Source organism: Mycena indigotica (assembly GCF_014461135.1).
Source record: "Mycena indigotica strain 171206Taipei chromosome Unknown Mind.scaff0009, whole genome shotgun sequence".
Taxonomy (NCBI): Eukaryota; Fungi; Basidiomycota; class Agaricomycetes; order Agaricales; family Mycenaceae; genus Mycena; species Mycena indigotica.
In genome coordinates, this window is record NW_023503008.1 from 209,439 (window position 1) to 224,872 (window position 15,434).

The window sequence follows — 15,434 nt, forward strand, 5'->3', positions numbered from 1 at the left end:
CTGGAGTCGATAGAAGCGACCACGGGCGTGCTGGCATTCTTCCTCAAACCTGGTGGCTATTTGCTCGTCGTGGATTTCACGACCAGTGATAAGGTGATTCCCGAAGACGTCCCTAATAGGTTTGGCTTCTCGAAGGACCAGATTTGCGCCGCTTTTGAGGGGGCTGGGTTGATAGAAGTTGACTTCGAGCAGCTTTCATCGGCCAGGTTTCATGGCCAGACGGTGGATTTGTTTCTCGCTCGAGGGAAGAAAAGCAGCTAGCACCTGATAAATCGAATTTTCTCTCCTGTTACCATCTTAAAAATCATTCTTTTACTTCTAAACCATCCCTCTAGTAAGTAATTGTAACAACAGCCGCCGTCGAGCCCTGGGTTTGTACCGTGGTGGTAATACCATCAGCGGTGTCGCTGACAGTGGCCCAGTTGATATTCGGGAATCCGCCGTTAGTCAGCTGCAGGTTGGTGGCCGAGAACACCGTCGAGCCCGCCGGGTAGTCGTCGCGGGTGGTGACGCCATACGACTCGAGGGTGAGCGTAGCCCATTTCAGCTCTGGGCCACCATCGACCTCGAGTCCCGTGCCGCCAACATTGGTGAAGGAGGAGAGGTAGTTGAAGGTCCCGCCAGACGCGCCAACGAGCCGGACTTCACCCTGCAGTCTTTGCCCGACAGAAACACCGACCAGAGGCGAAAAGAATGTCCCGCCGGGGTAGAGGTACCATGATGCAAGCATCCATTGCGGGCCACCTTGAGCGAATTGCTAAGTACTTTGTTTTACAGTGCAAAAAGAAATCGCACCGCCAGCTGCGCTCCGTCCCCACTGAGACACACAGAGGTTGATTTAGAAGGCAGACAGAGAGGAAATGCGCACCTGTAAAACGGGTTGCATGATGCCGTCAAAGCTTCCCGGTCTACAGTGAGAGATGAGGATTTCAGAACGGCAGTGAACCAAGTTACGCACTCAATGCTGTTGAACAGGAAGATCGTTTGACCGTGGTTTGCAGCTGGTGCGGGTGGGACAGTCCAGGTAGTCTTGAATGAGCCGATCGGGACATCGTTGTTGAAGTAGTGCGCATATGCTACCCAACCGGTTTGCATTGGGACTGGGGCATCGGAAGCAGGGGTCGGCGCTCTCGCCTCGAGCTCGGGTTTGAGCTTGACGACTTTGAGGACGGAGCCAGTTTTTCCTAGTACGTGGACCGTCGAGTTGCCTACGTGTACCACTTTTGATCCTGCAGGTATCTCGTGGACGGTCGACGCGTCCCGGAGTCCTTTGGGCGTCACGACTTGGCCAGGGGGGATAGACGGAGCGGCCAAAGAGGAAATGGCCAGAATGGCAACACTGAGGAGACGGAGAGTGAACATTATGTTCCACTGAATGCATCGTCAGCGGGTGGTGACAATGGGGAGGGAACAGTGAGCATACGTCGAGAGGCGATTGAGGACCAAACGGCTGCGGTGGGGGGACGAATCATTCCGCTTTTAAAGCCAAAGAAAAGAACTTCTTTCCGTCATAGATCGAAGGTCATATCACTGGTTGCGTCCTCGCGTGATGTCGCGTTGTCGAAGTCCAATGTGATCTGCAGTGTCATACATAGCTTATTTGGTGTCAATGCCGCATCGGACACCAGTTCCAGGCTGCTATGGGCGGCGCGTATACTTAGGATGAAATTAGGACGGCGCTCGATGGCCTTGAAGTCGGCTCAATCGAGCTACCCGGAAAGTTAACAGTTTCATGACGAGAATCTACGCATGCTCGACGCCGGAGACGGAACAAGTTCAGAACAAGGGTTGTACCGCCTGCTTGAGGTGTCTTGGGTTCAGATTGAGATAGTCTCGAGACGCAGAGAGCAGGTGGTGATGAAGGACGGTGACAAGAGCAAGATAGATAGGTAGAGGTCACGGGGTGCATCTGCGTCATATGTGTCCCAACTTCTAAGAATAAGGAAACTGTCAACTGTGTTCAAATGTTCAAGTTCGACTACAAGTTTTTCAAAAGTTTTAGTGCTTACCGGTTCGTGAAGCAACTGTTGCTGCGCCGCTTTCCCTGTTGAGATGCTTGCCAGAGCGGGGAGCCGGTCCACGCAGGTATACTCTGGCACAACTTCAAAGGCTGCGTGCGCTCTTGGTTGACCAATTCTTGACTGTCCAAGTGGAGATAAACGATAGGCACTGGGCCAAGCTGAGTGGGTCTGCTGGTGTGCTCATGATCAGAAAGTGTAACTTGGGTTCACCAGCGGCTTGAAAAGCAAGTGAAGAGCGTCGAAGCCCGGTCAAGATCATAATGCATAAACAGTTTTTCCACTGTTAGCTCAAAGTCGTTCAACCAGCGTCAAGGTCACATCAGCACGTGGACTTGTCACATTCCAAACACCCTTGTCCTCGACTCCTGTACTTACAGTGCTCAACCCAATTGCCCTATGCGTGTATCCTCGACCATCAATCCACTGACTTGTCTGGATGATGATATTGCCGTGTTGGTAATAGCGCTGGACGGCAAACGCAAGTTTGTCCCCCGACCATCGTCTTACAAGGTATCGTGCCACTCAAGTTGGTCGATCATCATGCTCACTATTGCGGCAATTTGCAGCAACTTCACCGTCTGATTCTTTCCAAATTTGGGCTCCAGGATCAAACAAAGTTAATCCTACACATATCTACCCTCGATGTCTGTGCAGGAAACGATGTCGAGCTGACGGAGGATGTGTACCCACTCCTGGTCCCCGCGCTTGATATCATCTCGGTAACGGTTGAAGGTGTGTTCTATATCCGCCGGAGGTTGGTTTTTGCTCATTATCTTGTAGGAGCGGAGAAGAAGGGTCTGCGAACGCCTGCTGCAACCCCGCCCATAACCGAATCAGAGCCCCAGAATGAGGTCACCGGAGATGAAACAGTCCACGAAGAAGACGAAGGGCCGGGTCAGGACAACGAATCAGCTCACGTTGCAGCGATCCTACGCAACGTTAAACAAGAATCGGACGATGAGGAGGTCTTTACGGGAAGCCGGTTTGGAGGGGATTCAGAGGGTGATGACGAAGCACGTCGAGTGGCAGAAGATCTGTTTCCTGAGGAGAAAAGCCCCGTAAAGCAGGAGGAGCGGGACACGAAGCCTCTACGGTTACAACAACGAAGTCCTAAGAAGGCTCAGTCGAGGAACGACGACGATGTCTCAATATCTACACCTAAAGTTCGAGTTAAGAAGCAACGACAACGTTCAGCCTCGCCTGTCGCCGGTCCTTCAAAATCACGAGTGGCTAATCTGAATCGTATGTTTCTCCATATCCTGATATTCCGCATTTCATGACCTTTGCGATAGGGTCAGACACTACGGCATCCGAACAATCCACCAGCGAGGCGGACCGCTTCAAAATCACTCTGATCTCTGGCGAGACTGGCAAGGGGAAAGAATTCAAGACCCGTGGCTCGCATACCGTGGAGAAGATCTTGTCTGTCGGCGCTAAGAATCTGGGGATTGAACCAAACGGGTCGGTCGTGCTCCGCCTTCTCCTGATTTTGCTAATGACTGTAACAGGGGGAAATTGGTGTTGTACCTTCTTGTGGAGGTCACAGACGAGGATGGCTGGGAAGAAGAAGAGCCTGCGAGGCTAAAGTGCGAGCGGCATCAGACTATGCAAGAAGTTGGGGCAGTGTCGGGGTCTGAGTTCGTTCTCGAGCTGGAAGACGACTCTTAAACTTCTACTTGGAATCTAATCTTCGATTTAATTGGGAACCCTAACACAAAGTCGAGAAACTGAAAAACGATCTTCGGGCTAGTTGGGCGCGAGCCTTGTTCTTCTCATGGAGCTTTAATAAGTATCTCTTCCGAGCGTGTCTTAATTTCTTGAGCTTCGTTATTATGTCATGCCCTTGTATTTTCTTACCAATGCCCTGATTTGTAAGTATTGTTCTTGACTTTTGCAGTCCCTTGCAAATTGCGTCTTGTCGTTTCCTCTGAGCGTTAGCATTCCATTCATGTACGTCTAGATGTAGAGGCTCAGCGAGGGCTCACCATTGCAATCAATTGTTGATGGCAAGAACAATAAGTGTGACATGCTGTCACACCTTACCCCGAACAAGCATAAGCGAAGTACAATGAGCTCCCTTCCGTCTCTTTTATTCACACTCTCACCCCCTCTTTTTCCACTCTCATGTTCTCATTCCTTCTTGCCGCCACTCAGGTTGCGGCTTTTGGCGCCCAAGTCGCCTCTGCTTCGAATGCCATCGTCTGTATTGCCGGTCAATGTCTGCAGGGAGATTCTAACACCACTCGTGCGTTTCCATCGCTCTCTTTTGGTTGTCGAGCTTACCATAGAACAGTTGGAGTTTCGCTTACCGCGTCGGATGTTCGCAACGGCAGCGTACTCCTTCTCCCTGGTCAATACACGACGACAACGAACCCACAACTAGTGCACGACCTGCTTACGTCTCCTCATGCCACCCTCAACCCAACACCGGGCTTTGGCTCTAACTCTACACCGTCTTTGCCACTCAATGTCGCAGTGTCACCCGGTCTCGCAATCTACTCTCAATCCCTCTACTCGGGCAAATCTGCATTCAGTGGCCTCCCGTCCGGGCCCGTGGCCAACTCCTCCACTCCTCTCAATGCACAATCCATGGCTCTTGCCTCCAACATATGGGCCGCCGTTTCGGTTGGCTCCAATGGCCGAGTGATTATTTGGGACTCCGTTCCCGACACCTCCCAACTGCCTTCCAGCAACACGGGCTCAATGACATTGTTGGATATGCAATCCGCCACTTGCTCCTCCCCTTGCTCGAGCTCTGGCACATGTTCTTCCACTGGAACATGCACCTGCGCGCCAGGCTTTAATGGAACGTCATGCGAGACTTGTGCAGCAGGTTTCTTTGGCCCGAAATGTCAGCCATGCCCTGCTGGCTGTGCTTCGTGTGATGAAGGCATCTCTGGTACTGGTCGTTGCCTTACCCCGCCCGTTCCCAGCCCACTTACTGCTTGCAACTGCTTGAACGGTAACTGTAATCCAGACGGGTCATGTGCTTGTAATTCGGGATGGACCACTGCTGATAATGGCACTTCTTGTGCCAAATGTGCGAGCGGATTTTTCTCGACGTCTACGGGAGACTGCAAAGGTAATGTAGTATTCACTTCAGTTATTTGTGTCCAAGTCTGAGACCCTTTCTAGTCTGCAAGCTTGGATGTGCTAGTTGCGCCGATCTCACAGGAAACTGCCTTACTTGTGCCACCCGCTTCACGCAAGATCAGAACGACGCTACGAAATGCACCCCCCTTCCTTCATCAGCCAATGGAGTCACGTGTCCCGATGGAAGCTTCAGCGATGGAACTAATTGCACGCCGTGCTCTGGTTCGTGTAGCACCTGTTCCGGCCCAACCTCGAATGATTGCACTTCCTGCCCAACCTCTCGTTTCTTAACCAACAATGGAAGCTGCGTTTCGGCTAGCAGCACTGGCGTATGCGAAGGCTCTAATCTCATTGCTGACAACAATAAAGGCAAATGCGATAGTACGTCAATCTAATTCCTTATAGCTCTAATCTTAATGTGCATTGATAGCGTGTGGTGCAAAATGCACGTCTTGCTCGATTGCTAGCTTCAATGTTGCTTCGACAGTCAATCAACTCAAGTGCACTGGTTGTATCAAAGGTAGCGTCCTTTCCAACGGACAATGCATCGAGAGCTGTCCATCCGGGAGCTTCCTTTCTCCGAAGGATAATATGACCTGTACCAGTTCGTCGGTCTTCTTTCACTCTTATTCGTCTTATCTAACGCTCATCATCAGCGTGCGATCCAAGCTGCAGTACATGTAGCGGCTCTTCCACCTCCTGCCTTACATGTCCAAACAACCAAGTTGCCTCTAACGGCAAATGTGTTTCCACTTGCCCTTCCAACACCTTTTCCTCCTCCGGCGCTTGTCTGTCCTGTCACCCTGATTGCGCAACTTGCACCGGTGGATCTTTCTCCCAATGCGCCAGTTGCCCTCCAAATCGACCTGTTCTGAGTGGTGGCCGCTGTCTCCCAACCTGCAGCAAAAACCAATTCTTTGACACGACTTCAAGCTCCTGTCAGTCATGTGATGCCAGCTGCTCCAGCTGTTCTGGCTCGGGTCCTGGCCGGTGTCTTGCCTGCTCGAGTGCCAATCAAGTGCTGCGTGGAGGGACATGTGTTGCGGCCAGCTGCAATAACTCTACTAGCGTTATTCCTGGTCTCGGAGTCTGTTTATCGGATCTTGTTCATGTTTTGTCGACAACCACGAACAATGGCACCATTTCGGAGCCAACGAAACCGACTCCGACTCCGCCCCCAAGGACTCCGGGTGGTCGGGCCCTTGCTTGGTGGGAAATCCTCTTGATGGCCCTCGGATGCGCGTTCATCTTCATGTTGTTCTTGATGTGTTGGCGCCGCAGAGCTCGCAACCGACGGGCGAAACAAACGGCTGCTTGGGCTGCAACGAAGAAACTTAATCCCAAGACGAACTGGCGCTGGCGGCTAGTTCGATTTGGGGAGAAGCTATTTGGACATCGCGCCAGCCGCCGCGCTCAACCCACTCCCGCGATCCACTTGGACGAGAACGAGGAGGTGGAGAGCGAGGCGATCAAGCTGATGAAGATGCGGAATGCGGAGGAGGCCAGACATCATCGCGAAATGGAGAAACTCCAAGTGTTCGGAGCTTACGAATACTCACGCCATTCTTATGCGTCGCATTCAAGCGGAGGGTCGAAGCCGTCGGTCCTGCCCGAATTAGATGCCCAACAACGTGTCTCGCGGGGGTCCATCTACTCCTCCGTGACTGGTGTCCCGCGCGCTGGCCCTGAACCGCGTCAACCGGTGAGCAAGACCGAGTTATCCGGTCTCGCACGGTACCCGAGCTCAATATTGAGCTCGTATGCGAAACCCGCCTCGCCACCGGAAGGCCGTCTGGTCGATGTCGATGCTGATGTGCCGGTAATTGCACCTCCCCCCCGAATCACAGAGGCTCAGGCTTACGCGGAGGCTGTACGCCCGTCGCTGGCGGAAACCCATGGCGCTTATTGGATACGCCCAGACGTAACAGGGACCTCGGGCAAGTTGTCAAATAATCCGTTTAGACGATAGCCGTCGCTCCTCCTATTTTCGCATTCATTTCCTTTCTTTATTCACGCATATTCTTTCACACACACGTCACACGGCACGGACTGGAGCATGACTACATACAATATCTCAACACTCACTGTATCTACTACCTAGTGTAATTACCACATTATTCAGAGTTTGATTGTCTCAGATGGAAGGCCATTCTTAACTATTGATGTTGTTCAAAGCTCAAATTAGAATAATCATGTAACTGTATATTCTGTGTTGACCTTGCCGAGCTCCCTCAAGTTCACTTTGTACTATATGATTCATTTTGGTTTACAGATTGAATTGATATAATAGCCGCAGGAATAGACTGTAATAAGATGTTTAGCTGGATATAATTCAGCCAAGGCCTGGATTTGGTATGACCTTTTGCCTTATATGGAAGTTCTGCATAGGTGCGGAAGTTTTTTTTTAATTTAGAAATTACCATTTTGGGATGGTTTAGGACCAAAGATACTTGCTGTGACCTGGGACAGGCAGAAAATTTCAGCTAAAAAAGTCAATGTGACTAATTGATTGAAATAGTACAGTATTATTTGACTTGTGTCAGGCTTTGGGTTGGGCCATGCAAGGGTCTCCTTGGAAATGCATGTGTAAGGGCAACCCTGGAGACTCCGACGAAAGCCTAGCAGGGGAGGATCCAAAGCGTGAATAAGACTACAGGAAATACACGGACGGACCGACCTAGCAGGGGAGGATCCAAAGAGAAGAAACTCTAAGGGTCCGCCTGCTAGGGCGCCAACTATATACTGGTCGTCCGTAACTGCCGACGTAGAGCGCAGAAGGCCTGAGCGGCGTCGCAGGCTCTGTCCCAAGGTGATCGTTGGGAGGGTCTTGACGGATCGGTGATTGTGCGGGCGAAGGAGGCCGTGGGACGATGGTCGGGGTGGGTCGGAGCGTCCGAGGGGGCGCCGGTCGGATGCGCCTCGGATGCGTTCGGAGGGTCCGAAGGAGGCCGAAGCGGGGTTCCCCTGACATCACCCCCCCCTTTGAATGCGGCGTCCCGACGCATAGTTCGGAAGGGCAAGGAGTCGAAGGTCGCTGAGGCGATGTGCCGTGGTTTACCTGGGTACCTCCGATAGAAGTCCGCAATTTTGTCTGGCGCGAAGACACGGTCGAACCGAACCCACGAGTCGTGCGAAGCATCGTAGCCTTTCCACCTGACGAAGTAGTTAAGACGCTTATACCTTATCCTGGCATCCAAGATTTCCTCGACTTCCCATTCGGGGACTCCGTCCTCTAGTTCGGGGGCGGTTCGTCGTAGCCGGGTCGTCCATTGAAGGGGGTCGTCCTGAGCGAGCTCGAGTTTAACAACAGGGAAGACGGGGTGGAGCTTGGAGTAACGGGGGGAGGTCGAGCTTGTAGGCACCTTTGCTAACCTCTGCGAGCACCTTGAACGGTCCGAGGCGCTTGTGGGAGAACTTCTCGGAGGGCCGAGTTGTTCTGATGTCAGAGGCATCTAACCAAACCTTATCACCAACTTGAATATTCGGAGCGTCCGATCGTCTCCGATCGTAGTACCGTTTATACTCGTCTTTGGCTTTGACGAGCGCGGCCTTCGCCTCGGAGACGCCGTTCGCTATCCGATCGCGAAACTCGTTCACTGACTCCAGCTCTGAGCGGGTGCCCGGCTCGAAACCCATTCGGGGGAGCCGGCCAGTGTCCGTCATAAAGGGTACCTGTTGAGTGGAGGAGTGAACGTGGTTGTTATAGGCGAACTCAGCGGCAGGGATAAGCTCGTCCCAGTCGTCTTGTTGGTAGTTGGTGAAGATTCGGATGTACTGCTCGAGCTCCTGGTTAACGCGTTCGGTTTGTCCGTCGGTCTGCGGGTGGTAAGCCGTAGAGGTAGCCGGCTTGACGCCAATTAAGCGCCAGAGTTCGCGCGTGAAGTCAGCGATTAACTGCGAACCACGGTCGAAATGTACTTCTCGGGGTTCCGTGGTGTCTCCAGACGTTCCGATAGTACAAGCGGGCAGCTCCGACCGCGTCTATTGTCGTATGGCATTCGGTGAAGTGAGCGCGTTTCCCGAGGGCGTCAACCACTACCATAACCGCGTCATACCCATGGGCCTCGGGGAGCTCGACGATGAAGTCCACCGTGACGGTGTGCCAGCGCTCGGGGGGACTTCGGTTGGATGTAGCTCCCCGTGCGGAAGCCTTCGGAGGGCCGTGACGACAGCATAAGTCGCAGGTCGCGACGTGGCGTCCGATATGGCGGGACATCTGTGGCCACCAGTAGTTGCACGAAACCAACTCCAGGGTCTTGAACCGCCCGGCATGTCCGGCGACACGCGTGTCGTGGCAGAGCTCTATAATCGCCTCCTCAGGTCTTTGTCTTTGGGGACTACGACCTTGCCGCGGAAGTACAGGAGGTCGCCTGAGACGGCCCACTCGTCCGAACGCGATGAGCGGGGGGCCCCGAGCTTGACCTCGGACCTTCAAGAGTTGCCGAGCCGCAAGTGCGACGGGTTCCTCTAGGTCAGGCTCACCGGATAGCGCTTCCTTGATGTCGCGGACAAGTTCGGAGCCAGGCCCAGAGACAGTGACGGCCTCAAGCGCGCGAACGTGGAACAGTTCGGGCGTAAGAGGGTGACATCCGAGTTGTCGTCGGAGATACCGTGGTCAGGCCGGCGGGAGAGAGCATCGGGACGGCCCATCTGGCGACCTGGGACGTGGTGCAGCGTAAAGTCAAACCTGGAAAGGTACAACGACCATCGGGCTTGCCGACGATTAAGGTGTTGCGCCTTTCGGAAGTATTCCAAGTTCTTATGGTCAGTCCAGATCTCAACCGGATGCGCGGCGCCCTCGAGGAAATGCCGATACTCCTCGAGTGCGCGGATGATCGCGAGCATCTCCTTGTCGTGAATCTCGTAGTTGTGCTGGACATCATTTAAGCTTTTGGAATAGAACGCTACAGGGTGCCACTTCCCGTCCGGGGCAGATTGTTGTGAAAGAACCGCCCCGTCGCATAATCTGAGCTGTCTGCTTCAAGTCGGAAAGGCCGAGAGTCGTCCGGGATCGCTAAGACAGGTTCTGATACGACCGCGTCCTTGATGGCTTGAAAGGCGGCGGCCGGCGTCTCCCCAGGTCCATTTCTGGTCTTTCTTGGTGAGCAAAGAGAGGTTGCGCTAGGGCCGAGAAATCCCGAATGAACCTGCGGTAGAAATTAGCAAACCCCAGGAACTGCTGAACGTCCTTCTTGTTTTCGGGCGGAGGCCATGCGGAGACTCCGGCGACCTTAACGGGGTCCATTTCGACATGGTTGTGCGAGATAATGACCCCCAAGTACTCGATTGACGATTTCTCAAGTCGCACTTTTCCCTTGCGAAGGTACAACTTGTGCATTCGGAGCCGCCGAAGGACCTCCCGGACGATCTCGCGGTGCTTGCGGAGGTCCGAATGTGCGATAAGGATGTCATCGAGGTAGATCATAACGTCGCCTGAAAGAATGAGATCCTGGAAAATGTCATTCATCATCGTTTGGAACGTCGCGGGGAGTTTGTCAGGCCGAAATACATCACCAAAGGTTCGAACAACCCTCGGTTAGTCCGAAAGGCCGCCTTCCACTCGTCTCCTTCTTTAATCCGGACGTTATTAAAACCCCAGCGAACGTCGAGTTTGGTGAAGTAACGAGCGCCCTTGAGCCTGTTGATAAGGTCGTTAATCAACGGAAGGGGGTACCGGTTCTTAATCGTCATTGCGTTGAGGGCGCGGTAGTCCTGGACAAACCGAAGCCCTCCGTCCTTTTTCTTAACGAAGAAGACGGGGAGGCCATCGGAGATTTCGAAGGGCGAATACGGCCTGTGGCAAGTCCTTCCTCGATGAACTCGTCAAGTTGCGCTGTTCGAGGGGAGAGATCGGATACACCTTGCAGTTAGCGGGCTTCGCGTCGGGGACGAGTTCGATAGCGTGGTCCCAAGCCCTTCGTTCTGGTAATGTGTCAAAGGACTCCTTGTCGAAGACGTCCTGGAACTCCTTGGCCCAGTCCGGGATCTCCGAAGGCGGAGGGGCCGAGTTACGGGCGAAGGCCTCTGCAAGGCGTTGGGACACTGTACTGCCAGCGCGGATCTCCTCAACTGGGAGAAAGGAGGTGTAGAAGATGCGGTCGCCGTCTTCAAGATGCTCGTCGCCGTCGAGATCTGGTGAGGGCTCCGGAGGGTCCGAAGCGGCTCCGAGCTCGTCGTCAGCATCATCTGGGCCAGCGATATCGATAGCGCAAACAGTGGGGAAGGCGCCCCAAGTAGTCGTGATTTAAGGAGTCGGAGCCGCCGAACCTCGGCGCGTTCGGTCCGCTCTTCGTCACGGCAGGTAGAGCAGCTGCGGGGGCAACGACTCATTTTCACCTCCTTTGTTTCCCAGTTGATCTCGGGGTTATGCTTTTTGAGCCAGGAGTATCCGAGTATCAGGTCCTGTTTCCCAAGGTGGGTTACAGCCAGCTGAACGCGTTCGGAGTGTCCGTTGTACCGTAGAACGAGGTCCGCGATTTGGCGAATAGACCCAGCATCATTGGGGGTGCCGTCGACGTTGTAGACCGGGATGGGTACTGAGAGATTTCGGACTGGCACATTATTCCGGTTGACATATTCTGTGTCGATAAAGTCCGAAGTAGCTCCGCAGTCGACCAGACCCGAGAGGGAGAGCTTGAGCGCGCGTTCGCAGTGGACTCAAGTTCAAGGGGGAGGTGCAGCGAGTTAACGCCAGGAGCGGCAGAGATGGTATAACTGCCAGGTAGCTTTTTCTCCCAGGCAAGTCGGCGAATCCGAACGGGGGCTTCGGAGGGGGCAGAGGGTGCGTCTTTCGTTTCGGGCTTGTTGTAGGGCAAGGGAGTTGATTCATCATACAAACAAGTGAAACGATTTATGGACGCGAACGAGGGCACACCAGTCACTCGTCGCGGGGGACAAAATCCTCTGCCGGAGCACCCTGTATACCCAGTCTTTTTGCAAAAGATGTGGGCCACTGCCCACCAGTCTAATGCAAAAGATGTGGGCAATTGCCCACAGGTCACAAGCCTGTAATATAAATACTAGATTAAAGAGCCAAATTGATAGCTATGACTAAGCTAATGCTATATATGGTAATAGAAGTCACTATTTCTTCAGGCCGATGATTCGGTATATAATTTGGAACAGTTTATAATACAGGGCAAGGGAATTGATGTAATCACATGTCACATTGATGGAACAGAGCCTAATAAGCAAATCAATTGATCTTCATCAAAAATGGTTCCACATCAAAAACATTATATCAAAGGCATTGATCCCATCACCTAGAAGGTGCTAGAAAGCCCTAAAATAATTAATTATCATGGAAATACTTGTGACATTTGTGACTTTAGAGCTGTTGCCCACATCTTTTGCATTACACCCATGGGCAGTGGCCCACATCTTTTGCATAGAAGTAGCTATATCAGCTGGCCGGAGCCTCCGAATGCGCCTCCGCTAAGGCCGCAGTATCGGACAACCGCCGCAAGCAGCTCTCCCAGCATCTCATCACCAAGTTGCTGGATTACCTCGTCGAGGATGTCCACATGGCGGACGTCGGCGGGGAGCGGACAGTCCCGAGCCAAATGGTTGGGGTCGCCGCATCTGAAGCAGGCTCGACGAGGGGCACCCCGAGCCCTAGTACGATCCAGCTCCATAGGGACGGGAGCCGGAGGTACCGGGACGGGGGCGCGGGCGCGGGTGGCACAGGGGGGCCACCGGGCGGATGGGGAACGGAGTTGCCGAACGAGTGATGGGGAAGGCGCCGCGGAGCTCCCGGCGGTCCAGGGGTAGCCGTTCCCTTAATGAGCTTCGCTCGCACCAGGGCTTCATATTGTCGGAAAGCCCGAGTGCGCCAGCCCAGATAGTCACGGAGGTCTGGGGGTCGTTCGAAGAGGTGATGCCGTTGTTGATCAAGGGGTCAAGTCCGTGGCGGTACTTGGTTACCTTAACCAACGCGTCTTGAAGCCAGCGAGGTCCATCAAGTCCTCGAAGTCGTCGGTATATCCGTAGACATCCCGCGTTCCCATGTGATAACCCGCGCTTCCAACTTAGCGAGCGCGAGGTCCTGTTCGTTCTCCTCGACGAACCGAAGGCGAAACTCGGAGAGGAACTGGCCCCACCGAGGGAAGGGGAAGGGGTTTTTGCTCCCATGACGCTCTGCCCATTGCTGAGCAGGTCCCTCCGCCATATAGGACATGGCGTAGCGGACGGCCTTTTCTTCGCTCGGCTCTCCGTTAACTACGAAGGCCTCCGGGGCAAGCCGAGCGTAGGTTTTGACCGCGTATAGGAAAGGCGCGGCCGCGTTTGCGATCTCCGTTAAACGCAAACGGGGGGTTTGGTCGTAAGACCAGTTTTGAGGCGACAGTAATGTCACCAAATAACGCATCCGCGTCGGGGCATTCGGAGATGCCAAGGCGGTTCGGGAGCTGCCGGGAGGTGGTGCGGCAGCGGAAGCCTGGGAAGCAAGGTGGGTGAGGATATTGGTGAGGTTGTCTAGTTTCGCCTCAAGTGCGTCCATGCGCGCGTCAGCGTCCGGAGCAGCTCCGGTAGACATAGCGGGCGTAAAGACGACAAGAGCAGAGGAGGAGGAGGGTCAAGTGGCAGGGGGCGGTGACGAGGGGGGTACGGACTCGTACTCCGAGCCTGAGTCAGCACCAAACCTGGCAATCTTGACCGGTTAATCCCGTAGAGAGTTTCTTCTGCTGTAAGGGCAACCCTGGAGACTCCGACGAAAGCCTAGCAGGGGAGGATCCAAAGCGTGAATAAGACTACAGGAAATACACGGAGGGACCGACCTAGCAGGGGAGGATCCAAAGAGAAGAAACTCTAAGGGTCCGCCTGCTAGGGCGCCAACTATATACTGGTCGTCCGTAACGCCGACGTAGAGCGCAGAAGGCCTGGAGCGGCGTCGCAGGCTCTGTCCCAAGGTGATCGTTGGGAGGGTCTTGACGGATCGGTGATTGTGCGGGCGAAGGAGGCCGTGGGACGATGGTCGGGGTGGGTCGGAGCGTCCGAGGGGGCGCCGGTCGGATGCGCCTCGGATGCGTTCGGAGGGTCCGAAGGAGGCCGAAGCGGGGGTTCCCCTGACAGCATGCCCGGAACAGAACAGATGAGTCATTAGGCCTACAAGCTAAGCGAGTAGGGTTAAGGTCAAGCTGAAACGGCCCATTACAGTGGTTCCTTGTTGTTATTGGTGTGATGTTTAGATAGGGTTGTGACTTGTCAGGGCCCAATGAGTTGTTGGTACCTCCTTATATAGAGAGAAGTGGTAGTGATAGAGTTCAGGGTATACTATCACACCTTATATATGTGGCCCTGCTAAGGGGTGATCAGATACTCTTAACCTCTCCTGCTCCTCCCTGCCTCCCTGTCCCTGGCTGTAGAGAAGACAATTATATGTCTTGTCTGGTATAGATGCTACTCCTAGTCCTTCTAGTACTCCTCCCCAGTCCTTGTGCTGCAAGTTGGGCTTGACATTGGGTCTGATATGTCATTCTTAGTCATGTGTATCTTATGTGTGCATTCCCTCTTTTAAGGTATATGTTCTCTGTTGTCACATGCTGTGTATTGCAGACCTTTGGTGGCCCAGTACCAGCACTGGAGAGGATAGGCTGGATCTTATCTATGATAACTTGGCAGTACTATAGGATTTGTCTTGGATGATTATAAGTGGATATCTTGCATAAATCTTCGGAAACATTTTCCTAGATATCCCTAAGATATCATCCAAGCTCTGGAATGTAATAAATATTATATAGACATGATGTAATACTGTATCTATCTATCTATCAACTATCAACTATCTAGATAGTTGATATATACTTGAAGTGCAAAATATTGAAGGTAGATTTATATATGCTATTTCTTTCTTGTCTAATCTATTTCACATTACTCTTAATCACTATATCTATTGTGTCATATCCACATACTATAGTATTTTACTTATTTCAAATGTCATATGTCACACCTATGTTATTATAATTTTTTTTATATATTACACAGATTTCTTGAATTTTATCTCTGATTTTTCTGGCAGTGCCAAGAACTTCCAAATAAGGAAATTATACAAATCAGATGTTTATGTGTGACATCATGCCAAAACTGGCATTTAAATTAAGTAAAACATTACAGTACTGGCTTATATCCCCCCTATGCTTCAATATACCTCTGACTGTTTACTTATGCCTCCTGTCATCTATATTCTACAAAATATCATTCTATATGGTAATAGTATATATACTACAACTTTTCAACCCCCCCAGACAATTATACAACTAATTGTCCTCCAATGTTGGGATTGAGTCACTTAGGACCTTAGACAAAGATACTTCATTTAGGATG

General features: G+C 52.6%; 2 protein-coding genes across 2 annotated transcripts; both read left to right on the forward strand.

Annotated features, from left to right (window-relative positions):
- Nucleotides 1-2,378: 2,378 nt before the first annotated feature.
- MIND_00993000 (Zn(2)-C6 fungal-type domain-containing protein) lies at nucleotides 2,379-3,689 on the forward strand (the record flags this gene model as incomplete). Its single annotated transcript, XM_037366534.1, has 5 exons — nucleotides 2,379-2,531; nucleotides 2,588-2,753; nucleotides 2,802-3,263; nucleotides 3,314-3,482; nucleotides 3,530-3,689. Exons 1-5 carry the CDS (start codon nucleotides 2,418-2,420, stop codon nucleotides 3,687-3,689), a joined length of 1,071 nt encoding a protein of 356 aa, XP_037215928.1. The 5' UTR covers nucleotides 2,379-2,417.
- Nucleotides 3,690-4,145: 456 nt separating this feature from the next.
- MIND_00993100 (Extracellular matrix protein FRAS1) lies at nucleotides 4,146-7,083 on the forward strand (the record flags this gene model as incomplete). Its single annotated transcript, XM_037366535.1, has 5 exons — nucleotides 4,146-4,266; nucleotides 4,315-5,103; nucleotides 5,157-5,495; nucleotides 5,545-5,718; nucleotides 5,771-7,083. 5 exons carry the CDS (start codon nucleotides 4,146-4,148, stop codon nucleotides 7,081-7,083), a joined length of 2,736 nt encoding a protein of 911 aa, XP_037215929.1.
- Nucleotides 7,084-15,434: the final 8,351 nt, after the last annotated feature.